The sequence below is a fragment of the Eriocheir sinensis genome, chromosome 21 (genome assembly GCF_024679095.1).
Source record: "Eriocheir sinensis breed Jianghai 21 chromosome 21, ASM2467909v1, whole genome shotgun sequence".
Lineage (NCBI taxonomy): Eukaryota > Metazoa > Arthropoda > Malacostraca > Decapoda > Varunidae > Eriocheir > Eriocheir sinensis.
Genome location: NC_066529.1, coordinates 10,089,375 through 10,116,672, shown reverse-complemented (window position 1 = coordinate 10,116,672; position 27,298 = coordinate 10,089,375). Strand labels below are relative to the sequence as shown.

Here is a 27,298-nt window from a genome sequence, read left to right as displayed (position 1 = left end):
CTGACTTATTTCCACTGTCGGGCGATGTCAATGGTAAAGACGATTGCAGGAGTCGGAGGAGGTACGACAAACAAGTGTGCCGCTTCAGGAGACAATGATATCAAAGACAGGACCTCGCATTATATACACTTCGTAGCCCTGGACTGGATGACACAAAGGCAGAATCATTCTAGAGACATCTTTTTACTGCCTGGCCTTACCAAGTTTTCCGAGGACGGGTAAAACTCAAAGTTACGCATCGATATTTCTTAAACATGGGAAATCCAGACAAAACGTTTACCTCTCGGTCACAGCCTTACTAATTTCTGGCTGCATTTCCTTTCGTTTTGAAGGGATCGCCCATCCCACTAATGTAGCGTTTTCCGAGGCGTGACATCATGCGCGGGCGGGCCACTTTTCACTTGGAAGCGGACTAACCCTGTCCCTCTGTTAACCCTGGTGAAATCTTTAGATTTTGGGTAAAAGGACTACAGTTTGAAACATTTACGTATCAAATATGTTCAATAGTTTTTAGTTCACTAGTTTTGGGCTGTTTTTACTTCTACTTCGTAGAACAAGGCTCGTTCGTTTCACATCCCCTGACCTGAGAGCTTACCTAATAACAAATATCAACAACGCCATACGCTCTTGTTGAGCGAGTCCATAACACTGTGGGCCAGCCAAATCCGTCGAGTGACATCCTGGTACGACCCACCATTGTTATGCACTACACTACTAAGGTATGTGTAACTTTTGGTAACCTCAACATAAGAACATAAGAACATAAGAACGCAGGAGTCTGCAAGAGGCCCTCCGAAAGCACTCATGACCATCCTTCGTAACACGAGCTGGTTTTTCCATTTTGGTCGCCAAAGTAATACGGTTAATCATTTATTCTTCACTGATTCAGTCATTTCGTAATGGAGTGTTCCAAAAACTTCATATGATTGAAATAAATATACTAAGGACGTTATCATCTATACAATAAATAGCAAATTAATAAAAAAGACTTACTTTAGATCCGTTTTCAAGATATTTTGAAAAAGAAAAGGACAGAATATAACAAAGACATTATCGCGTTTCTCGCTACAAGAAAGTGGGTGGTAATGACGACGACGACAACAACAACAACAACAACAACAACAACAACAATAATAATAATAATAATAATAATAATAATAATAATAATAATAAAAAAGAAAAAAGAAGAGGAAACAAGCTTCTCCACCAAACTGACGTATTAACAACATCCCCCCCAACACACACACACACACACACACACACACACACACACACACACACACACACCTCCCCCTCCCCCACACACATATCTACACCTACTAAACCGGAAGGAATATATTAATGTAAACATCCCCGTCACGATTTTTCATATTCGTTTGCTTCCGCTGAGCCTAAAGAAAGCCAGGAAACGCACGCACCCACACACACACACACACACACACACACACACACACACACACACCAATGTTTCAGCGTTCGCTTTCACATGTTCTGTTCAGTTGTTACATAGTTGTAGTAGTAGTAGTAGTAGTAGTAGTAGTAGTAGTAGTAGTAGTAGTAGTAGTAGTAGTAGTAGTAGTAGTAATAGTAGTAGTAGTAGTAGTAGTAGTAGATGAACATATGAACGTAAGGGGTCCGCAAAAAGCCCACTGGCCTATACATGGCAGCCCCTGTCTACCTACCGCGAGTGGCAGTGCAGCACCTATCATCCGCCTCCCCAAGCCCATCTAATCTCTTGAATGCAGTAATCTTGCCACATCCAACTACCACACGGCCACCACCCAGCCCATTCCACTCGCCATCTACCCTGTATACCACCCACTAATTCCTACCAAATATTTTCATCCATAAACTTGTCTAACCTCTTTTTTTACACATTTAAACTACTGCTGTATACTACCTCCCCTGGCAATGCATTCCATAAATCTACCACCCTATGGCTAAAGAAATATTTTCATAAATCCAACCTACACCCTTCTTTCCTAATTTTCCTATCATGACCCCTAGTCCTGTTTTCCTCCTCTAGTGTAAAGAAAGTATCCACATCTAAGTAATCGCAATTTGAAAACATTTTATATAGCTCTATCATATCCCCCCTTAGACATCTCTCAAATGAAAACATATTTAACTTTTTTAACCTCTTCCTATACTCCAGGCGCCTCATTGCTGGTATCATCCTAGTTGCTCTTCTCTGAACTGCTTCTAACATATTAACATCCTGCCTATAATGTGGTGACCGAGCTTATATACAATACTCTAAATGAGGTCTAACATATGCATTATATAAACTACGTATTACCTCCTTGCTTTTATAACTAACATTTCTGTTTGTAAACCCTAGGATCCTATTTGCCCTATTTCTAGCTTGTAAACACTACTTTGAGAATTTCAGTCTTATCTATCACTACACCTAAATTCTTTTCATTCTCAACTACCTCTAACCAAACTCCTTCCACCTCATAGCTAAAATTCCTATTTTCTTTACCAATATGCATAACCTTACACTTCTGGGAGTTAAACTCCATCTGTCACCTATCTGCCCATGCTGCCATCCTATCCAAGTCCCTTTGCATCCTATAATTATCCTGAGCACCCTGACTGTACTATAGCTATCTTGGTGTCATCTGCAAACTTTGATATTTTACTACTAATCCCTATATCTGAATCATTAATGTATACTAAGAACAAAAGTGGCCCTAGCACTGATCCCTGAGGTATATACCCCACTAACCACTTCCTCCCAGTCAGACTTGGCCCCATTTAATACTACTCTCTGTTTTCTATCCCTGAGCCATTCACCTATCCACTCCACTACTGTAATGTACTCCCATGCAACCTCAGTTTATGCACTAACCTCCTATGTGGTACCTTATCAAAAGCTTTACTAAAATCTAGATAAATTATGTCTATACTGTTTCCCTCATCTAACTGCTTTGTAATGTATCCTAAGAACTCTAGTAAATTTGTAAGAGACGACCTACCTGATCTAAACCCATGCTGAGAGTCCTTAATTAGTCAATACTGATCTAAATGCTCCCAAATACTACCCTTAAAAATTTTCTCTAATATCTTACACACAATACTAGTCAAACTGACTGGCCTGTAATTACTAACATCCTCTTTCCTACCTTTCTTAAAGATCGGTGTAACATTAGCTAACATCCAGTCCTGAGGTATCTCTACATACCTAAGTGATCTATTAAGAATTAAAATAAGTGCTTCAGTAACACTATCTACACCCTCCCTAATTACCCTAACATGTATCTCATCAGGACCACTTGCTTTCCTAATATTTAATTATAAAATGTACTTTCTAATGATCTCTGTTTTTATATTAACAGTATCTAATACTTCTAAGCTACCTATCGTGCTACCTGAACTAAGGCTTCCTAAATTTTCCTTGGTAAACACTGAAGAAAACTGTTCGTTTAATAATTCTATCATGTCCTCATCCTTCTCTGCTACTACCCCATCCTTCCTAAGTGGTCCAATCCTATCCCGATTTTTCCTATCACTGACCTTGTAATAACTAAATATTTTTTGGGATCTTTGCTCCCATTTCTAGCTAATTTAATCTCTGACTCCCTTTTGCTTCTCTTGATAATCCTATTCAGTTCATCCCTAATCTGTCTGTACCTAATCAAGCCAACTTCCTCCCCACCATTCTGTAACTTACTAAAAGCCCTCTTCTCTCTGATTTTCCTACCTATTTCCTGAGTCCACCACAATGGTTTCCTACTTCCTTTCCTAATAGCCATGTCTGGTATGCACTGTGCTACTATTTCCTTCAATATTCCCTTGAATATATCCCACATCTCCTGTGCTGTCTTATCTCTTAAAATTTCCTTCCAGTTCACAACTCCTAATAAATGTCGTAGCCCCTCATAATCTCCCTTATCGAGAAGGCCGACAGGGGTTCACATCGCTGGGGTTTGGGGGGGGGGGGGGCGTCGAGGAGTGGGGGGAGGGAGGGGGGCACTGGGCGGTAGGTGAGTGGGGGGAGAAGAGGGCGGAGGAGGGGGGTGGCACAGGACAGGGGGTGGGGGTGCTGGAGAGGAGGGGGAAGGGGAGGAGGAAGAACACCGGTCAGGTCGTAGTGCTCTGATGAAAGTGAATTGAAAATGATTGTGCGCGAATGTTTTACACACACACACACACACACACACACACGGACCCTCTTCGCCCTACCACTCACGCACATGCCGCCCGCACAAAGGAAAAAAGAAGAAACAATAGAATGGAGAGAGAGAGAGAGAGAGAGAGAGAGAGAGAGAGAGATTAGTCCATTCAATAGCCAAGAAAAAAAAAAAAAAAAAGCTAAACAAATAATGAAAACCCACGAACACAAAACAAGGATAATAAGCTCACGAAGGAGAAAGGAAAGGAAGGAAAGGAAGGGATAGATACATAGAGGATTAGAAGGATAGGGTGGAGAAGGTTCATCCATTCACCCAACCATTCGTCCTTCATCCAGTTAAAGTTCTGGAGGTCGATCAGAAGCTATACCGGTATTAAAAAAAAAGACACACTGCTTCGACAAGGACAACAACAACAGGAGTCACACATGGGCATACTATTGAACATTTCGTCGCCCAAGCACACACACACACACACACATTTGACAAGGCTTTCGTATACATATAGGAGTTCTGGGCACCGTTGCCAGATTGTCGTACTCAGAGCATAGTATTTACCGGTTTCTGACGCCTAACTATTGCCAAGAAACATCATGAATTAACTATTTTAACGATAGATATAAATGAATCTTGTCTGGGTCGGAAGTCGGTAAATATAAGAGGCTGAGTACGACAATCTGGGAACGTTGAACTTCTGAGGCCTCTTCAAGGGGTAGTTTTGTGACCCTAGTGGTAGTATGACAAGGGTTCTGTATACCATGAACTCTAATAAAAAAAATTAAAAAAACACTCATGAGGACGCATTTTACCTGGAAAGTTGGAAAGTTTCGTTTAGTCGGCGCAACATCTGTGGTCATATGCCGGAGACAGACAGAAGGGGAAGGAATTATACGTAGGAGAAGGGAACAGATCCTCCTTTTTGATCTTTGGAAATAACTGATGTGAGTCGGTAGCGTCTAAAAGCCAATTTCCCAATCCAACACACAGGCTTTATAATCGCCGGAACCAAACTATCGAATCTTCTACACTCCATAATGGTAAAGTTTTTGAGGCAACACCAGCAGATACACGAGTGATTTCCCATATGGTTTCCTCAACTTTCTTAACTTACATATGAACACAAAACACTACTACATATAAGGAATTTTCTAAGTCTTTGGGATTGGTTTGGAGGCTTTTTTTTTTTTTTACAGCTAAGGAGACAGTTCAAGGGCGTAAAGAAAAATATTTAAAAAAAAAGCCCGCTACTTACTGCTCCTGAATAGAGGTCAAAGGAGTGGCCAAAAAGAGAGGTCAATTTCGGGAGGAGAGGTGTCGTGGCGAACTGTCAAAGTGGCCCTGGGAATGTCTGTAATGATAAGTTGAGGAAGGTGTTTTGTTTGCCTCACCTTCCGCCTATCCTCATTAACCTGCTGAACTTTAGGGAGGGGAGGAATGCTTCTGTTTCTTACGCCACACCTGTCCACCTGTCCAAACCACCTGTCTGTCTATCCTCCTTCACTGCCGACTGACTGAGAGGAACAGAGTGGAGTAGGAAGGAGTAGAGTAGGAAGGAGGAGAGTAGGAAGGAGTAGAGTATAGGAAGGAGTAGAGTAGGAAGGAGTAGAGTAGGAAGGAGTAGAGTATAGGAAGGAGTAGAGTAGCTATAGGAAGGAGTAGAGTAGGAAGGAGTGGATTAGTGGAGTATAGTAGAAGCTCCCTTAGTTCATTCATTATTCACTCAATGGTTATTCCTTTTATGCATGACTGTACTCTCTCTAACCCTCCCAGCCTCCCTTACTTCATGTTTATCTTTTAACCTTATCCACCTTTTACTATTAACCTATTTCCCCATACACGTCTATTCTTTCTCATCCATCCTCATCCACAGCCCAGATTTGTCGCTTATCTATTCTTGCACTAAATTCACCCTCCATCTCTCTCCATCTCACCCTCACAAGCTCCCTCTCTGCACTCTTCATTCTCCTTTTGTTTCTATTCATATAAACTTGCATTCTCTATCTCACTCTCTATTTCTTCTTTATCCTTGTACTATATCCATCCTTCATCCTTCTCCATCTCACCCTCACAAGCTCCCTTTGTTTCCTTATCCATTCTTATATATCCATCTTTTATTTGCCCTTTTTTGCATAAACTCCATCTCACTCACACGGTCAATTGTTTTCCTATCCATTCTTGCACTCTATCCACCTTCCACCTATTTCTCTCTCACTCGCTGCCTCCCTTCCTATCCATTTATATTTATCCACCTTTTACTGTCCCTTTCTTGCATGAACTTGTATCCATCTCTCTCACGCTGTCCATTTTTTTCCTATCCACTCTTGTACTCTATCCAGCTTCCACCTCTTCATCTTCATTCACACCCACTTGTTCGTCTACTCCACCTCGTCCCTCCACGCCCTAAGTTTGGGCTTCCACTCAAATATTCATGATGTTCCCTCAGGGGGTAACTACGGTACATGGGGAGGGCTGTCGAGGCACTTCACCCTTCTCTCTCTCTCTCTCTCTCTCTCTCTCTCTCTCTCTCTCTCTCTCGTAATCGTAATCGTAATCTAATGTATTTCCACACACACACACACACACACACACACACACACACAGAAAAAAAAATCCACGCCATCCGTATCTATCACAAATAACCCGATTATGACGTATTTTTTTAAGGGTTGACCATTGGGAAGGAAATCATGAAAGGGTTAGAAATGGAAGGGTCGCGAGGAGATTCGTCCATCCAACATCCAAGGAAAGTATTTTGGGGGGAGGTAAAAAGAGGAAAAACATAGTCAGACCAGAGGAGCTACTCAGCACCTCGGGAGGGTCGCCAGCTGAAGGGGAGCACTCACTCACGCCAGGCCAGGCACATGATGGCACCTTTTCCTCATCCTCATAATCCCGGGACCTTGAAATACCGGACGGAGCCTTAGTGGTATGTGACCGCGCCCGCCCTCAGGCAGCCACCCAGCCCCCGGAGCCACACACACACACACACACACACACACACACACACACACACACACATCCGGACCCGTGTGCACTAGGCTCCCAGACGCACCCACCTCTTGTTGCCTCACCAAGGGGTCGAGTCTGGCTGGCTGGCTGGCTGGCTGCTCGGGAAACTTTCTTAACGTGGCTCCCAATCACTAAGCATCACTCGGTCACGCCCTCCAGCGCCTCGGCTCCTTGCGTGGGGTGTGGGGCGGCCCTGCGACACACGAGACACGGCACTGAGCGGCGGGTTGGTGGCGGCACTTCCAACAGGAGCCACAGCAGCACTTGAGGTCCTTGCTTCCCCCGGCCCGCCACGCGCACACTCGCACACACGCACACGCCAGCACGCCCTGGACGATACTGCTGACTCGGCCTCAATGCCGCGCCGCGCTGAGCCAGTCCCAGTTTTTATGAGGAAGGAAGGTGACTGCTGTTGCTGTTGATGGTGACGATGGTGATGCTTGGCAGGGCGGGATGATTCAGATTTGTTTACCTGCATCAGCTGATTGATTTCCCACAGGTGAAGTTCAGGTTACTCTCTCTCTCTCTCTCTCTCTCTCTCTCTCTCTCTCTCTCTCTCTCTCTCTCTCTCTCTCTCTCTCTCTCTCTCTCTGGGGAGGGAAGGTTAATGGTGCAAGAATACGAGACTGCCTATTGAACTATCATCATCACCACCACCACCACCACCAGCAGCATCACCATCACCACCACCACCACAATCACCATCCCTGCTCTTATATTCCATCACACCATTACCAAATTATCATCTTTAAAATCGTTTCCTATCCTCCTTTTCTCATCTCTTTCCTATCTTCTTCTCTCATCTCTCTCGTATTTCCTCTCATCTCTTTTCTATTACCTCATCTCTCTCCTATCTCCTTCTCTCATTTCTTTCCTATTTCCTTCTCTCATCTCTTTCCTATCTTCCTCTTTCATGTCTTTCCTATCTGCTTTTCTCATCTCTTTCCTATCTTCCTCTTTCATGTCTTTCCTATCTTCTCTAGTTTCTTTCCTATTTCCTTCTCATCTCTTTCCTATCTTCTTTCATCTCTTTCCTATCTTCCTCTTTCATGTCTTTCCTATCTCCTTCCCTCATTTCTTTCCTATCTCCTTCTCTCATGTCTTTCCTATCTCCTTCTCTCATTTCTTTCCTATCTCCTTCTCTCATTTCTTTCCTATCTCCTTCTCTCATTTCTTTCCTATTTCCTTCTCTCATCTCTTTCGTATCTCCTCTCCTCTCATTCCTATCATCCATCTATCTTCTCCTTTCTATTTTTTTTCTCTTATCTCTTTTCTATCTCCTCCTCTCATCTCTTACTCTATACAAAAACACACTCAGTAACTTTTACCTTCACTCCCTGACCTCAGAATCACTTTCCATACTTCCTTTACATCCTCTCTCACTCACGTCTCTCCCGCTACAAAAAAACACCCGCTACCTTTGTCTTCTGTAAGCCTAAACACCACCGTCTTCCTCACAACACCATCTTTTCCTCCTCCTTTCCCTTCCTGTTCTGTTCTCTCACGCGTTTCACTCCTTACAAACTCTCAACACAAACAAGAATATCTCCCGTTACAAGAACTTCCTCACACCACCGTCTCCCCCCCCCCCCCTTCTTCCCTTCCTGTTCTGCTGTTCTTCCAACGTTTCACTCCGTACATCTTCTCTCTCTCTCTCTCTCTCTCTCTCTCTCTCTCTCTCTCTCTCTCTCTCTCTCTCTCATTACAAACGTTAGTCACTACAAGAACACCATCTACCTGTTTTCTGTAAGCCTAAGCAATTATCATTTTCCGCACATCACCATCTTAACCTTCCTTTCCCTTCCTGTCCTGTGCTTCCAACGTTTCACTCCTTACATCCTCTCTCTCAATACAAACGTTAGTCACTACAAGAACACCATCTAACTGTTTTCTGTAAGCCTAAGCAATTATCATCTTCCGCACACCACCATCTTAACCTTCCTTTCCCTTCCTGTCCTGTGCTTCCAACGTTTCACTCCTTACATCCTCTCTCTCAACACAAACGTTAGTCTCTCCCACTACAAGAACACCCGCTAACCCTGCTTTCTACACAGTGTGAGTCTAAACACCACCCATCTCCCTCACAACACTATCTTTTCCTCCTCCTTTTCCTTCCTGTTCTGTTCTCTCACACGTTTCACTCCTTGCATCCTCTCTCAACACAAACGTTAGTCTCTCCCACTACAAGAACACCCGCTAACCCTGCTTTCTGTGAGTCTAAACACCACCCATCTTCCTCACAACATCTTTTTCCTTCTTTTCCTTCCTGTCCTGTTCTCTCTCACGTTTCACCCCTTACAGCCTCTCAACACAAACCTCACTTTCCCTGTTCCCACCTTCCACACCCTGGCCTTCTCCTCTTCCACCCCTCACCCTCCCCGTTATCTGGCAGCCACTCTTCCCATGATGCAACACTTGATACCCGTTTGGATGTCTGACGGGAAGAGGCGTAGAAGGACATGCATGGAAAGAGGGAGGCTGTGGGCAGGAGGGGAAGGAGGAGGAGGAGGAGGAGATGAGTAAGGAGGTTAATGCTTTCAGAAGTTGTCTTGAGGATGTCTAATATATGATAGTGAAAATGAATGTTTGTTTTTTCTTTTTGTATCGATCTATCGTTTACAAAGAGTGATGACGAAAACGAGTACGAATACGAAGGAGAAAAGAAGAAAACAATATGAAGAAAACAAGAACAAGGAGGAAGAGGAGGATGAGGATGAGGGGGGAGAGGAGAATCAATAGAGCATATAAAGAAAATTAAGATGTTAGATTTAATTTCCTGGCACTTGGGTGGTTTGACATTTAAATTAACGACAAACAAAAAAACAAAAAGTAGGTTTATAGAGGTAAGCGTCTTGGACTTGAGAGAGAGAGAGAGAGAGAGAGAGAGAGAGAGAGAGAGAGAGAGAGATGGGGGTGGGGGGGTGGGGCAGACAGACAACCCCGGAACTTCAGGATAACGGATCACGCGCCCTTGACGGAACACACACACACACACACACACACACACACACACACACACACACACACACACACACGTAAGCAGAAGTGACCAATGAGGAAGTTAATAAAAGCACATTAACGGTTAACAGAAAACGACTTAGTAACTGTGTTGTGAAAATGGTCAACAGACAGACCTCCTTATTATTTTTTTTTTTATCAAACGTAATGAGGTAAAGCAAAGGGGTAAAGGAAGAACGATGTAAATTTGCAATAAACATGAAAAACTAAAGAAAATTATGAAAAATGAATAACTACGGTGATAAAGAGAGAAATAATAACAAAAATAATACTAAAGATAAGATTTAAGATGCAAATTTTCAGTGAACACAAAAAAGATGGAATATGAATAATTACGACGGTAAAGGAAAACTAATGTGATTTTTCAGGGAACAACAACAACAACAACAACAACAACAGCCACACCAACAAAAACAAAAATAAAGATACGATTTAAAGGAGTGAACTAAAGAAACAACTAAAAAATAAAGATATGATTTAAATAAGTGAACAACAAGAACAAAAACTAAAGATAAAGATACGATTTGATGGAGTGAACAATAAATAAATAAATAAAAACAATAAAAAAAAATAAAGCAGAGTCAAAGGAGAAAGAGCAGCCGAGGAAGAAACACGGCGGCCAACGTCATGCAAGTCACGACAAGGATCGCTCGCCCATAATGAATTTTAATGAGCCAACACATAATGATCTGAACCCAGGAACGTAACTCTCTCTCTCTCTCTCTCTCTCTCTCTCTCGAATAAAGTCAACGCACGTATGAGTATTTTTCTGAAGAATTACTCCAATCATCTCTCTCTTTCTCTCTCTCTCCAACCAATGTTACCACCTAGGAGTGATAACGAGAAACAAACAAGGAAACGATTGCTTGAAACAGTGAGACATTGAAACAGTTCGGTAGTTCTGTGACTATAGGCGAAGAATGAAGATTTTGCTGGCGTCTTTTTTCGTTCCTTCTTATTTTTTTTTCTTCTTTTCCTATCGTCACAAATGCACTTTTAAGTTTTGACTCCATTGTATTCCGCTTGTGTCATAATCATTTCGTTTTTTTTGTGTGTAATCCTTTTTTTCTTCTAATGTTATGTTGGTAGTGTAGCCTATTCTATATTAGTGTGTCGCGTGGCTACAAAGGAATATATGTCAAATTGTATGTCAGTTATCAGTCGGTAAACATATTAAAGAGATGGTACTGTTGATGATGGCGTGTTCTTAATGTCAGGTAAGAAGTGTTCTGGAATCAAGCCAAGTGGGCGAGGGAGCGAGTGAGTGGATGGTTCGCATGCATGAGGAGATGATGATAATGATGATGATGAGTGAGAGGATAACTTACACGTTGGCCTGACTGATTAGTAGAAAGGAAGGCCGGGGACAAATGACACACACACACACACACACACACGCACGGTAGGGAAGGCAGCATGCAAAGGGATAAAGGTAAAAGAGAGAGAGAGAGAGAGAGAGAGAGAGAGAGAGAGAGAGAGAGAGAGAGAGAGAGAGAGAGAGAGAGAATCTACGTCTTTGAGATCAATTACAGAGGAAAGTGTGACATCATTGTATGGCCTAATGCCCGTTGCCGTAAATGAAGGCTGATGGTTATAAATTGGGCACATCCTCCACAGCGGCGGCGGTGGTGGTGGTGGTGACAGGAGAGCAAGGATGTCACCACCACCATTACCACCACCACACAAGGACGCGCTATGTATCCTCCCTCACACGCACTCGCACTCCGCGCCTGGGAATGATGACACGTTTTAATTAAGTCGACGAGAAAAGACGCACACACGACCACTCACAAGGTTACAAAACTGCGTGACTCTCCCGCCTGGCAGCCGTGCGCATGAGGAGTTGCTGCTGCCTAGGAACCCAACGGACTGACTGACGCCCCACCCCGCCACCCTTGCAACTTCCCACCCACTCCCACTCCCACTCGGCTGACCAATGCTTACGTCCTCCCCGCCCCGCCTCAGGGAGAATGGCAGCAATGAGGGGGGCGAGGGTGAGTGTCAGGCTGCCCACGTGACCATAGGGAAGTGCCGCCCACCACACGTGACAGATCGAGATAGACAGACCGCTCACGTGATGTCACCTAGGCGCTGATTGAGTAGCCTTACAGCTGACCCATGTGCTTCTGGTGTATTCTGGTGTTCTCCGTGACAGGTTGGACATAAGTGGTGGTGGTCTTTGGTACTGAATGTATTGCTTACGTTTATGCTACTGGAGATAAATAGGGAAATAATGACGAAACAACACACAACTAACGCAGAAATTAGCTACTCCCAGCCTAAGCATATCTGAACACACACACACACACACACACACACGACAGCCCCGTCACTATACAACTAAACGCGCGCGTGTGTGTGTGTGTGTGTGTCCTGAGGTTACACACGCTATAATAGTAAACATGCATGAACCCTCCAGCTAACTCTTCCTTCCCCCCACCAGACACACACACAAGAAACAAACAACACCGTGGTTTCGGATCCTGCTGGGAGGCACATGGCTGATTAGCTATGGAATGCTGCCCGGCCGTCTGCTCAGGAAATACCACCACCAACAACAACAACAATAACAACAACAGCAACAGAATAACAACTCCATCAAAAGACCAAAAGCAATGAAAATACATAACACAAAAAGAAAAGAAAGAACAAAAAAAGATGATGATGAATAAATAACAAGAGATTCCAATGAAGTAACGTACATATCTTACCTCTTTCGCCTTACCCCTGACTCTCCAGTTTTTACCGCCATTATCCCGGTAACTTCTGATCATGGTAATAACTGCTTGCCTCCACCCTTCCCTCGACCCCGCGGCACACGACTTTCTACTTTAGCCTACCCCTATGCTGTCCAAAACCACCGATCATCCTCACAATGTAATACCAGGAAATTAGTTTTGTTATATTACAGTTAAAACATGTATTCAAACGATCTATGAGAGGGGGAAGGAGAGTGGGGTAGCCTACATGATTCATACGTATTAGCTTGCTTCGGCCTGCTCCTCCCCCATGGTTTAACTACTATATAGCACGCCTAGACTTCCTGTCCTTCCAACGTCACCATCTTAACCTCCTTTCCCTTCCTCTCCTGTCCTTCCAATGTTTTACTCTTTCCATTCTATCTCAGCACAAACGTTTTTTCACCCACGTCACTGGTAACCGAGCTGGAAAAGCCTCCCCCTATGACTTACCAGCTCTCAGGGAGGGAATATCAACTTCAAGACAACTCTCCATCCTTTTTTGAACATTTAATTTTGATATTCTCCTGCCCACTTTTTTGGAGGTGTGCTTTTGTGGGCTGCTGTTAAAAATCCAACCCTCCATATCTCAGCACAAGCGTTCTTACACCTGTCACCGGTAACCTCTGGAAAAGCCTCCCATCTATGACTTGCAAGCTCTCAGGAGGGGGGTATTAACTTCAAGACACCTCTCCAACCGTTACTGAACATATAACCTTGATATTCTCCTGTCCACTTTTTTTGGAGGAATGCTTAAAACTGTGTACTTTTTTTCTTAATTACTTCCTGTCTGTTTTAATCTGCTATTCTAAAAGACGCTTCCTTCTCTTACAGCAATCACGTCTAACGGCCGAAAAACAGGTTAAACACGTTACCATGAGTGTTTCTTTACGCTGGTGCAGAAACTGTCAAACTACCACCAGGGTCATAAAACTACCCATGGAAATGCCCACAAATCCTACGAAAGCCTTGTTAAATGTATGTGCTTTGGCGCTGAATGGTTTAAAAATATGACTATGAAAACTGAGGCTAGACTAGGCAGACTGTGACAACTGAACCATAATATTCAAACGCTTGCATCTCTGCTGACATCGACTATATATTTCCAAAGGGCAAAACGGAGCTCAGTCGGGTTCTAAGGAGTGCATTTTTTAGGTTCAAGGTACAGAAGGGTCAAACTACCATCAGGCTCATAAAACTACCCCTGAAAATGCCCTAAACTTCTACTGAGAGCCTTGTCAAAATATGTGAGCTTGGACGCCGAAATGTTTAAAAACGTGACCCTTAACTTTTTTTCTGCGTCATACACGTTTATAAAGGGAGATTTTATGGGTGAGGTCACTTGCCTGAGTCCATGGCGGTGCAAGGGGTTGGTGCTGACTTTCCTGCCGTCTGTCACGTCCATGGTAGCGTCCAAGAAGTGTTTGTTTGTCACTCAACATCAACACAAAACCGAACCTGTCACAGCTCAACATTGAACAGCTGACTGACTGGCCCGCCGTGACGTGTTTAGATCCTCGTACTTAGCACATTGAATTGGTCGGCTTCTATAAACTTCCCTACCCAAACAAATAACGATTTTCAATCCAGCTCAATATATAAAACTTAATTATTGATCTATTTTATGAGTGGTAAGGATAAAATCATGTTACTAAAGCTATGATTGTCGTACATTTAAAAGCATGCGGTGACTGGCGCCAAATTTAAACAAACGCTGGAATTCCATAAAATGTAATCAGTTGTTTTCTTTAAAATATGAAAACGTCAATGTCACGAATTATATGAGAGGTAGTTATTCATGCGGGAAAAACCTTCCCCTAGGACAAATTAAGGTCTAGAATAAAAGTTTGTTTATCTACACCTTGGGACAAACAATTAATGAATATCCACCCCACGAAATATAAATAAAAAGATAGGAGCGTAATGGAGTGCTTTTGGACTTGGTGAACACAACAGTGCCATGAATAGCAACCTGCCACTCAAGATCTCCCTGAAGAGGAAGGTGCACAATTAATGTATTTTGTATGTCCTCAAATACAGTTCACCAGCTTGATGTCTCATAAAATGTTTAGAGAGAAAGTTAAGTGGAGAACAAAGAGGAAGGACGAGAAAAATGTTGGTATTACATGGAGAGACAAGATGCAACCATCATGGATCAGTGAACAATAGTGTAAAATATTCTAATGGCATTAAAATACAATATGGACTTAGGCAGGTCACATCAAGCACAGAACTGACAACAGATGGACAACCAAAATAAGAGTGGGAACCCAGAAATTGTAGAAGTTACTGTTAGGGAAGTGATGAAATTAGATCATGTGTTGGGGATGCATAGTGTACAATAGTAAGACAAGAGAACATTGGGAAAGGCCTTTATCATTTGATATGCGTGTTATGCCCCTGCATGGTGCCCTGCGCATTACTTATCAATTATTTATCAATATCAAGGTCATACAGTAAACCAGTAATTGCTCAAGATGATGATGATGATGACATAAGTGTGCAGTTGTCTCATATGTATAAGAAATATTGAAAAAAATGGTTTCCACAAGGATCACAATTGAGCAAAGGTTGACTTCTCTGAATATTAGTAAAAAAAACATCTCCTGTATTTTGTTATTTTTCACCTGATATTCATATAATTATCATTACATCTACAATGGGATATGAAAGGTGGCATACACAAAATTTATTGCCTTCCTGCGGCATTTAATTTTCAAAGAAATTTCAAGAGATTCTTCAAATACAACCTATTTTGTGCCCAGAATCTGCTCCCCCACACTGTCTGTCCCACTACATATACTAAGTTAGGGAAGATATTATTCTATTAGGAAACTAGACACTACCAATATGTGGCAACTGTAGGAGAGTACATGTAGCTACAAACACACACAATGACACTTTATTTTTTATTTTTTACAATAAACCTAAAATAGTTTTATGTGGCTGATTTTCCAGCACTTTGGACGGGCAAGTTGGACGGACTCAATCAAAGTATACCTGTATCACTGCCTACCTAAGAATTAGGAGGAATTACACTATGGTATGTACACAAACAATCCTTACAACTGTATAGCTACCACCTACAGGCAAAACTATTAATCTGCTCAGTGAGGGACACAAAAGTTTCCCATTCTTTTTCTGACACTGCAGTGATTTTCCTTGGGACAAAAATGCCTATTGTTGTCACCTAAATAAAACAAGACAAGAAAACAGTCAATTACCCCTGGCATCATTGTGGTGTTTATTGCATGAGGACCAAAGCATGTGGACTGTATGCATAGCTGCTGATGCTTGTGTGGACTTGTGTGAGCTGATGGGGCTGACAAGCATGCCAGTAGAATGGGTTATCACAAACCGCTGGTGTTGCTGCATGTTGGCATGACTGATGTCAAAATTTACTATCACAAATGTTGGGTAAGTATTATTATGATGCAGCTGTGCAAAATTTACAGTATGCAAAGTCTCCTCAGGGTTCTGACTAAATATCTGAATGGAAACTGGAGACAGAATGATAGAGCAATTTATATATAACCCTTGTGTCTTGGGATAGCAGGTTCTTGTCCACCACAGGCTCAAGTGCCACTGAGACGGAGATGAGCACCAAGACCACACGCAGCTTAGTGTATGCTCCCAATTTTACCTTCACCTTTGTGTGATCATGCCACCCACAACCTTTACCTGAGGTTAAGAAGAACAAGTGTTTGAGCATCTGAGAGGGAGGAAAGGTGAAGTTTGAGAGTAGTGGTGTGTGGAAGGAATAACAGTATCAATTGGAAACTGTTTTCCATTGAGGAAATTTATAGAAACAGGTGTTATAAAAAGAATTAAAAAGATCAATAGGTCAGTCACAGTTCAGCAGATAGTTTACCTTCCAGGTGAGACTTGCTCTTCATGTCTCTTTCCTAACATTTACATTCATGTATTGACGGCACAAATAAGACTGACTATATATCTTTACTTGGTTTCCTTTCATCTGTCCATCTACAAGTGGAAATTTTGATAGATAGAACTTAAGATAGATTTTGATGGCACATTCACATTGCTAGCTCATGATTGGGTGAAAATCTGTGTCCGATATCATTGTCTTCTTCTTCTTCTTCTTAATTCCCTTCTGGAATCCTCTGGGTTGGGTCCCATATCTGGTGTCTGTAATGCCTCCATCTTTGCCTGTCTGCCACAGAATCTAATGGCTCTCTCAGAAATCATTGTCTACTCATGATTAATAGTCAGACTATCTCTTTAATAATATATTTGAATGTTTATGTATACCAAAACCCCTCACACCTTATATAAGTCCCAAACATGCCTATTTGCATTGCATTTTTAAGAAATAGTTTTACTATATCTATATCTCTGACACCTTGCTCCCTTGCGGGAACTTCCCTCCAGGGGGTGGCCGCGGCAGAAGTGTCTCCACCTCTCCCTGTTCTGGCACTCCCTCTCAGCACATTCAATCCTGCCACTTCCAACTCTCTTGCTTCAATACTCACTCACCCTACTGATCCACTTCACAGGTGGTCTTCCCCTGACACTCCCTCCCTCAATCCTTCCCTCATACAGTCTCTTCACGTATTCATTCTCCCCCATTCTCATGATGTGTCCAAACCATCCCAATGCACCACGCTTCACCCACTCCACCACTCCACACTCCACTCCTTTTGCTGTCGCACCTATACCAAACTGCTCATACACGCTTTCATTGCTTTCTCGATGCCATCCTGACACACCACATGTGACATGCACCTCTCATATAACTCATTTCCACTACATGTATTCGCGATTGCTGTGCTGCATTCCATGTTCATGTCTCTGACGCATATGGCAGAGTTGGCAGGATAATACTATTCCTTATTCCCCTCTTTACGTTTGACTATCTACCATAAATACCTAACGTTATTAGACACAATGCTTTTCACTCAATCATGAGCTAGCAACATGCATGTGCCACACCTACACTTTGGAGTGGACAGATGGAATGAAACCAAGTACGTATAGTCATCACACAGTTATAGGCTGCAACTTCACTCCTTCCATATCAGTTGGTCATATATCCTACCCAAGTATAGACATGCACTGCCTCCAGCTCCTTAGCCTTCCTGAAAATGACAAACTTGCAATGACTTCATATCTTCACAAATAACATTATTGAACACTAAAGAATAAGCAACTATGTATTTATTTCACTTAAATGTAAGCAGTGACTTGAAAATGCATCTTCAAGAAAAAACAAAAAGATATTAGAAACAAATCGATAACATCTGCATACTGAATATGAGTGGCCAGAAACTACTGTCAGAATCTGGTGTGGGCATACTTATTATGTGGTCTGTAAAGAAGTCTGTGATGCAAGTGTTGTGCTGGCTGAGAAAGGAATGTATTGTTGCTTGTCCACAGGAAGACTAATGCTAAAAGAGAGCCAAGTAAACAGTCATCACATTAATACAGTGACTTGAGACTCAGGATTATGACTCAGAATATTTTGTGCATATTTGAAACACATAGATAAAATATATGTAATGTATAGTACAACAGCATATACAAATATATCTAGCACCACCATGCCATATATCAAATTAATTAAAATATGTTTATGCAATAAAGCTCTTTGATATAACATCTGATATAGTATGTACATATAACTTGAATCTTCCCTCTATAACCATAAATACAGTATTACCCAATTATATCCTAAAAGCAATAAAAAAATGTCATGAGGCTTTAGGAGCACATTCGACCAAGAGTCACATTCACATCAAAGGTTTATCTTCCTATTTACAATTATTAGACAAATAAGTCTCTCTACAGAAAACCTACATAATATTATTAGGATGAACAGGTGCAGATGTTAAAAGGTTGAAATGAAGGAAAATGTTGACAGAGCCCTCGCTGGTTGAGCTGCCCTGAAGAGGAAGTATCAAAGAGTTGAGTGTTGGGAGGCGCCGCGCACCGCCCGGACCGGGATCCCTGCAACCCTCTACACACACACTTAGATTTGTAGATCACAGACACAGTTTGCTCCTCAGTCAATACAAATAAATCTCTGAAGTCTTTCGAACATTATTTTTCAGTTTTGATAAGAAATATCAGTAATTATGCCAATGCACAATGATTGCTATTTTCTTCAGTTCTTTACTCAGTTATAATTACATATATATGTGAATTTATCTTCAAGCAATATTCAAGAAATATTCATACTCTTATCGAATGAAGATGGTTATTGCTCTGCAATGTACAAAAAAAAAAAAAAACCTCTATGGTTGCTTCTCAGAGCAAGAGTCAGAATTAGAATAAAAACAGATTTCACATAGAAAGTGATTCACCTCATGGATGGTTTTGACCCCAGTGTGTGTGTGTGTGTGTGTGTGTGTGTTTATGTGTATGTGTGTGTACTTCACCACGGCCTGATCACGTGTTGGACTTGTAATCGCCGGCAGATACCCTCCCGACATGAGAAAGTGCTCTTTATCGTCGATCTATGGGTAATACCAGGATCTCACACACCACACACCCCATCCCCCTTGGTTAAGGGGGGACAGTAACCACTCCTAGTCAATGGAAAAGATCCGGCCTGCGCGGGCTCGAACCACTGCCCTGTCAGACCGTGAAGCCTGGCAGCACAGTGCTCAAACCAGTTGTGCCACGGAGTGTGTATTTACCTAGTTGTATTTACCTAGTTGTAGTTTTACAGGGCCTGGGCATTATGCTCGTGTGGTCCCGTCTCCGTGTCTGCATTTATCCAACTTATCTTTAAAGCTTTGCACACTCCTCGCTGATACTGTATCCTCGCTCAGACTGTTCCAAACCTCTACATTTCTTTGCGGGAAGCTATACTTCTTAGTGTCTCTCAAGCATCTCCCCTTTCTCAATTTTTTACTGTGTCCTCTTGTATTTCTGCTTATGTTTCCTTCTGTTAGTAGCAGTTCTATTTTGTTTAATAATTTATAAATTTGGATTAGGTCTCCCCTTTCTCTTCTTTGTTCCAGTGTTGTTAAGTTCATTTCCTTTAATCTTTCCTCGTATATTAATCCCTCCAACTCTGGGACCATTTTTGATGCCATCCTCTGTATTCTTTCTAGTTTCTTTATATGCTTCTTCTTATGGGGGGACCACACTACCTCTGCATATTCTAATTTTGGTCTAATCATGGTAGTGATTAGCCTTCTCATCATGTCCTTGTCCATGTAGCTAAATGCTACTCCAATATTTCTCACCAAGTTATATGTGTCTCTAAAGATCCGATTTATATGACTCTCTGGTTGATTATCATCCCTCATCACTACTCCCAGGTCTCTCTCTTCATGCACTTTTTTTAATGTTTCACCATTTCCCATTTTGTATATCCAGATTGGTCTTGTTTCACTTTTACCCATTTCCATAACATGACATTTGTGTGTGTGTGTGTGTGTGTGTGTGTGTGTGTGTGACCTGCTAAGGCTGGTGGCATTCTGTAAGGCAAAGGTCACTGACACAACCTTATGTTCAGTGGTTCTCAACCTGAGCAACATTACTGCTAATGAGGGTGTTAAAAGTTTTAAGAGGAAGGACAAGAGCTCAGGTGAGTAAAAACTCTCATAACAATTACATTGAAAAGGCATTTTAAGTGAATCTGCTTACTCAAACAATACAGGAAAATTATTTCTTAGATTTAATTTTCTATTGGACAAAGTACTCCCTTAGACCAATTAAGTTCCTGGTAAAAATGACAAGGAGCTCAAATTTAAGTCTTCCTGGGATATGAGGTCATGATGGGGGATCATATCACATGTTAGCAAGTGACCGTAGGGAACACAGCTGCGCAGCATCACACAGGTTAGAAACCACTGTGAGAGTGTGTAGATGAGACTAGCCAGCTACTCTGTACTGAAGCTGATCTAAACACTTTTCCCCAGTACCATCAGGCACCATCAAATTTATATCATAATGGTTCTGTTCACTATTATTTCAGCACAGTTTCAGTTACAGTCTATATACAATATATCTCCTTTACTTCAAATTGAATGAAATGCAGAAAAGTCTTGGGCTTAGCAGTACAAAATGCATGATGAACACTGCATGATGTGGGTGAGGAGGCTGCTCACATGGTTCTGGTGTACCGGGAACCAGATGCAAACTTGAAACGTGCCGACTCATGGACGGGACGCCCCTGTGCAGAGAAAAAGGACTTTATATGGAGCTTCAGTACAATGTCTAATGACATGGAATAAAGTAAACAAGACCTTAATCATTTATCTGTTGCTTATGTTAAAAGAAACTGCTAAAAAACTAACTACTTCTGTATAGAAAAAAATAAATTTACCTGATTTCTGATCATAATTAACCTGGTAGCAGCGGGGTTCATGTTTCTTAATGGTCCCTCTAAGCGAGAAAAATGAGAAAAAATCATCACTCACACAAATCATTTCATAATATATATCAAAGCATTTGTGATCAGTTTATGCATCATCTATTTTAAGGGGTTTATATCATGGCACAAATTTGTCCTGTCGCTGCTACCGGGTTAAAGAGATGGTTCTTCACTTATAATGGCTACTAATCTAATTATGGCTGTCATTTCTGTACTTTTATATCCTATTTTATTCTTTTCTCTTGCTTCAGCAGTCTCATCTCATCTTTTTTTATGGAATCTCTTTGCAGTAAAGCTCCTCAGCCCAATTTGACTCAACTTACTTAAAATGATCATTCATAGTCTGTATATCAAAGAAAGCACGTTCCACTACCTCCATCTTCTCCACTCTTTCACATGTTTCTTCAGGTGCTGACTGTAAGACATTCTTTCAACTACATGCAGTCTTAAATTGGTCCCTTCAATCCTGGACTACTGATGCCATGTGTATTGTTTAGCCTCTACTTCCCTCCTTGATACTGTACACCAGAAGATAACATTTGTCTCTATGGGCTCTTCACTCTTCCTCAGCATTAAACTTCTGTGCAGGATCAGGGCTACCATTCTGTTTTTGCCTCCATTTGCCATGTGCCAGACTTCATCAACTCTATTTCTAATATCTCTATCCACTACATTCTTCTGTCTTCCCTTACTATCCTGTTGCTTGAACTGCAGCTTTCCCTCATCCAGCCCACCTCCCAGGCCATCCCTGTCTTCAAGATGTTTTAACAGAATCACCATTACTTTCCTTAAAGACTATGACTTCTTCCCTTCAAAATACCCACACCCTCAATTTGATGTGACCATGCTATTATAGCTTATACAGTTCTTCTCTCCATTACCTTATCACCAACTCATACACCTGGTTGCCTTTTTCTGCTACCACCCCCCCATACACTCCACCTTACCTCCATACATTATCAAATCAATTTCATACATCACCTCGTCTCATTTCTTACCATTTACCTCCTTCTGACCATAGTGCCACATGACCTCTGGTGCCTGGCACATCTTATTTTCTTACTAACTCATATCTTCACTTACATTAATTGATATGTATCTTTACTCTGTTGCATCTCATTTCAACTCAGTGAATTAAGATGGAACCCTTAATATAGTTTCCAAGAAATCTTTCTCCACATCACAATCCCAATTAATAGCCTAGCTGTGCATCTCTCGGGTGGCAAACCTCAACTGTTTCATTTGTGTAATATCAAACGTATTTGGACAATAAACACATCAGGCTCACCTCATTTGATAGGTTATCGAGAATCTTCTGTATGTTTTTAATGTCATTTGGTGACACATGCTTCTTGAGGACGGCATCAAACTGACCTTGTCGAATCAGTTGCTGAAATACTTGCTTAGCATGCTGCCTGTGGTAACCATGAGATACATGTATTTAGACATTAAAACCATTGCATACAACACTGTTAAATGTATTATACAATGTCTTTGCCACTGATTAAAAAAATTATATTGGTGAGTCATCCTTTATCCTTGAATATTTACCTTGTTTCCAGACTCCCTTCCTGTGCCAGCTTGGCCGTGGCAACAAGTATGCGGTCAGTAATGTCTTTCTGCCCAGACAACACTCGACTTGGCCCAAGCCTCTCCACCTGGTAGGCCAGCAGCCGCGCCACTGTGGTCCTCACTGCTGGGTTTCTGTGACTGTAAAAAAGTATTGTAAACAATATCAATTCTTCACTACAACTTTGAAAAAAATATTGGAATTCTTGCATTTAATTTTTTCCTTCATTGTATGAAGAACTTTCTTTGACAGTCCATGGGTCAAGAGCTTCAATGATATGCACACAAATGAAATACTTCTGACACATGGGCATTATAAGGCAGAGCCTATTTGTTCTCCTGCATGAGTTTTTGATATGAAAGACTTACTTGAGCCCTTCCTGAATGATGGCAGGGATGGCTTTGGAGGGAGTAATGTTCTCCACCATGGCATCCAAGGCGTGGTGGCTGTCCAGTTGCAGGAACTTGTTGGTGTCCACCGTTCTGTTCAGGAGGATGGCTGTAATCTTTTCTGAGTCCTGGAGGAAGAGGCAGATGTACAGTGACTGCTGCTTGTGCAAGAAATTCATATAAATTTTTGTAGCTGACTGAAAAGTGGAGGAACTACTGATGAAAGGAGAAAGTTTACCAAGTTAAAATGCTGATAAAAAATTTAAATGAAAAAAACAATAACAAATGTACATTATTATAAAGTTGATCATTGACATGCTATAATGAAATATATAATGAAATAATGTAAGCAAACAGGATGGAGTCATATAAAACAAGCATAAGGGGAAGGACTGACTGACCACTGGGATGGGCCACACTCCAGCTCAGACAGTTCAAGTATACTCTCTTTTAACCCCTTGACTGCAGATTTCCTACAAGAAGACATCACAAAGCTACAGAAATGGAACAAAAAGTGGGTGCTACAATTCACTGAAGAAAAATATACAGTCATGCACCTTGGGATGAGATATCTAGCATACCAATACCACATGGGAAGCACTCCACTATCAACCACAGAGGCAGAGAAAGACCTCCGGGGAGTATATGTTACCAGGCTACCAGTGAAAGCCAAATCTGTGCCAATCATAGTAGATCGGTTAAGACACAACAATGACTGTGATCAAAACCTCATCAATCAATCAGTCAATCAATACAGGCATATGCCAGGGGGTGCATTGCCTCGCCCACCATATTATGCCACACCCAAGAGTTCCTCTGGGCAAGTCTCCATGCAGGCCCCTTCCCATCTACCATACTCACTGACACTGTATTGCATCTCACAAGTCAACGGAGATGTAAAATTAACCCGGTAGCAGCTGGGATCATGTTTCTTAATGGTCCCCCCCAAGCGGGGAAAATGAGAAAAAATCACCCCTCACACAAACCATTTCATAATATATATCAAAGCATTTGTGATCAGATTATGTATCATCTATTATGGGAGGTTTAAATCATGGCACAAATTTGGCCTGTCGCTGCTAGAAGGTAAAGCCACAAATATGGCCCGTTGCTGCTACCGGGTTAATTGGATAGTGGTTCAAATGCAAAATGGGGTGTAACCTTCCTGCCACATCAGACTGCCATTCATAAGTCATTTGACATCTGTAATACATATTCCTATCCAACACTTTCTCTCAGACTTTTGACACATAATCATTTTGTTATGCTGCTCCTAAGTGTTTTCTCCTCCTCATCATAGGTAATGTAGTTTTCACACAGAGGTGATTCTTTTCTTTCTTTTATTTTTTTCAACAGTAAGGAAGGCAGTTCAAGGGAAAAAAACAAAAAAACAAAAAACAAAAAACAAAAAACAAAAACAACAACAACAAAAAAAAGACTGCTTGGCACTACTCGTCTCAAAAACGTTGTTACTCTGCTTGCTCTCCTGATATAGTATATGGAGGGCTTGCCAAAGGCTTTAGGTGCTTCTTGAAACATGAGGGTGCAGGCCTTATTATCATCAGATTGCCACATGACTTCTACATCATCCACATCTTCAACATCACTTTATGCCTAATACTGCCTATCAGACATAGCCTACCTCACATACTTCCTGGATCATGTTCACTTTCCCTATCCACAATCTTAATTTTTCAGCTGATGCTAAGTTTCCACAGAACAATGTATGCACCAAAATATATTTGCTGCTTCCACATTTTAAAATTCAGGAAATTACTTTTGATTATTTTTGAAATGTTGACATCAAATGTAAAATGCAGCTATCCATTGATTTCAGACACAAGTTTTAATATTGCCAGCAGAGTTAACATCAGAGAACTCATGAAGCCTATTATCCAGCCACAGGAAAAAGCTCCAGACACTTACGCCCTCCATGTTGCGTTTGAGCTTGTCATAAAAGCAGGTGAAGGCTTGAATTGCCGCCCGGGACACCTGTGAGCGCAGGTTCTTGGCCTGCTTCATGAGGGACATGTTGATGCTGCGCAGGCTGCCCAGCAACATGTCTGGGTGGTGTTGGCACAGACGCACCAACATCTCAATGCCTTCCACCTGACTCTCCCTGACGAAGGATTTTCTTCATTAAAATTCTTCCTGGCACATGAAACACTCAGTTCATGACTCCCAAAAAGAATCATCCACTGTCTGTGTACCCTCAATCTGCATGACCCTGATAAAGGCCCTCAACACACTCACCACACTCTTCACAGCTTAATTTGTTTTACATTGTTTAATATATCTGATATTATGGAGCTTCCCTTTCCTAATTTCTTTAATTGAACGTTCTAAAACAAAGAAAATTGACCAAAAGCAATGAAACAGATTTTGTTATAAACTATATCTGCAAAATTTCAGTTTGAGGGGTAAAAATGAGTTAAAGTAACCTAATGGAAAGTTTCTCCTTAGATTTCTGCAACGGATGTGAAACAGAAATTTCAGGGACACTGACCAGTCATTTGAGCTGAGGCGTTCAATGGCATTCCTGAGAGCATCAGGAGGGCTTGCAAAGGGCTCTAGGTGCCTCTTGAAACATGAGGATGCAGGCTTTGCTATCCTTAGTCCTGAAGAGGTCATTGGGGGTGTTGGGTAATCTGGAGTTCTGTGGAATAAATTGATGTAATTAATTATTTGTGTGGAGGAAAATGGAAGTTGTGGAATAAGAAAGAGAGTTTGTATACATATGATTATATGAGTGAGATTGATGCAGCAAAATGGAAAGAAAAAGTATGAACATTTCTCAAAGAGAGGAGAAAGGATGAGCAGGAGGAGTGGACCAAGTATGGAAACAGAGTATGTATGAGCAATAGCAAATGGAGATTGTTTTGCTGTAGCTCTTTCCCCAGACGAACTTCATAAACCATGCTTTGGATAATGCAGGAAGTCACATTTCAAACCAGCAGTATCCCAGCAACACCATCATAGTCCACACGGCAGAGGGTGGGTGTTGAGACTCCAGACAATGTCGCTAAATACATATTATAAAACATCAAACATAAATATATACTAATTCACCAACACATAAAATACACACAAAACTGAAAAGTTCTGCATACAGACCTAAAATAAGTAAACAAATATAACAAACTTGCCCAAACATAACAACCATACAATAAAAAGGCAGATGCAGACAGGGTGCCAATATGAAACTCTTCTCATCACAAGTAGGTGTATCAGAGGCCCATTTACTGGCAAGTCACACAGCGTGTACCTGAGTGATGGGTCAGGTTGGGAGTAATCTCAACCCCGTACACTCACGTATGTGTGTAAGTAACTTATGTCAAGGCAATGCAGAGTTTATGTACTAACTAGATGGCAATTCACATGTGTACCATGTTTTGCTGGGACTTAGGTTATATATAGAAAGTCCCATTTTGATGTTAAGCTGATGTGAAAATTAACATACTTAATGAGTTAATCTGGTTATTGAAATACAGCAGGAGAATCACAGATTAATATTTGTGGCACTCTGACATAGTTTAGACATTTGATGAGAATGAATGAGAATGGGTTTGTTAAGAGGGTATTTGAGGGCAGGATTAAAGGAAAGGGTGGCAGGGGGAGACACCCTAAGGTTAGGGATTGAGAGTGCTGGGAAGGAATGCCGCAACAATGAAATCTGGAGATGCTGCATCATGCCACTACCTTGAGGGAAATTTCTGTGAGGATATGGATATATGTAATATATATTTGATAATTCTTTGGTGTACCAATACATGTGGACCTTTTCCCTGAGGCATTCATGATAAATCTAAAGCACACACACAAAAAGAAAATTAAGAAACACAAGCATTGCTAACAGTGAGCCTGGAACACACAAATGCATACACATATGAACGCACATGCGCAAACATCTGTATGTGTATTTGCATTTGTATGTGAAAATAAGGAGGGAAGAAGAGAAAGGATACAAAAAGGATATTGTTGAAAAGTGTAAGGAGGAACTTAAATTGTTTTATAGATTTATAAATGGTAAAATCAAACCAAAGGAAAAAATAGAAAGACTGAAAGATGGAAATAAGATAATTGAAGATCCT

The 27,298-nt window shown here is 41.5% G+C and overlaps 2 protein-coding genes across 5 annotated transcripts in view; both read right to left on the bottom strand.

Moving 5' to 3' along the window:
* LOC127001653 (beta-hexosaminidase subunit alpha-like) overlaps positions 1–12,107 on the bottom strand; it is a 70,095-nt gene extending 57,988 nt beyond the window's left edge. Inside the window, exons 1-2 of one of the 4 annotated variants that reach the window (XM_050866614.1) lie at positions 11,955–12,081; positions 7,193–7,626 (exon numbers count right to left, since the gene is read on the bottom strand). The gene's annotated coding sequence lies outside the window, so the exon portion shown is untranslated. Of the gene's footprint in view, positions 1–7,192; positions 7,675–11,954 lie in introns of those variants that run through there. The other 3 variants (XM_050866616.1, XM_050866617.1, XM_050866615.1) reach the window with 3 other exon arrangements.
* A 7,723-nt stretch (positions 12,108–19,830) lies between these two features.
* LOC127001652 (TOG array regulator of axonemal microtubules protein 2-like) overlaps positions 19,831–27,298 on the bottom strand; it is a 59,548-nt gene continuing 52,080 nt past the window's right edge. The window contains exons 11-16 of the mRNA XM_050866612.1: positions 25,714–25,863; positions 25,134–25,326; positions 23,187–23,335; positions 22,800–22,958; positions 22,537–22,663; positions 19,831–21,047 (exon numbers count right to left, since the gene is read on the bottom strand). Coding sequence (XP_050722569.1) covers positions 20,979–21,047; positions 22,537–22,663; positions 22,800–22,958; positions 23,187–23,335; positions 25,134–25,326; positions 25,714–25,863 — 847 coding nt within the window. The 3' untranslated portion in view covers positions 19,831–20,978. The remainder of the gene's footprint in view (positions 21,048–22,536; positions 22,664–22,799; positions 22,959–23,186; positions 23,336–25,133; positions 25,327–25,713; positions 25,864–27,298) is intronic.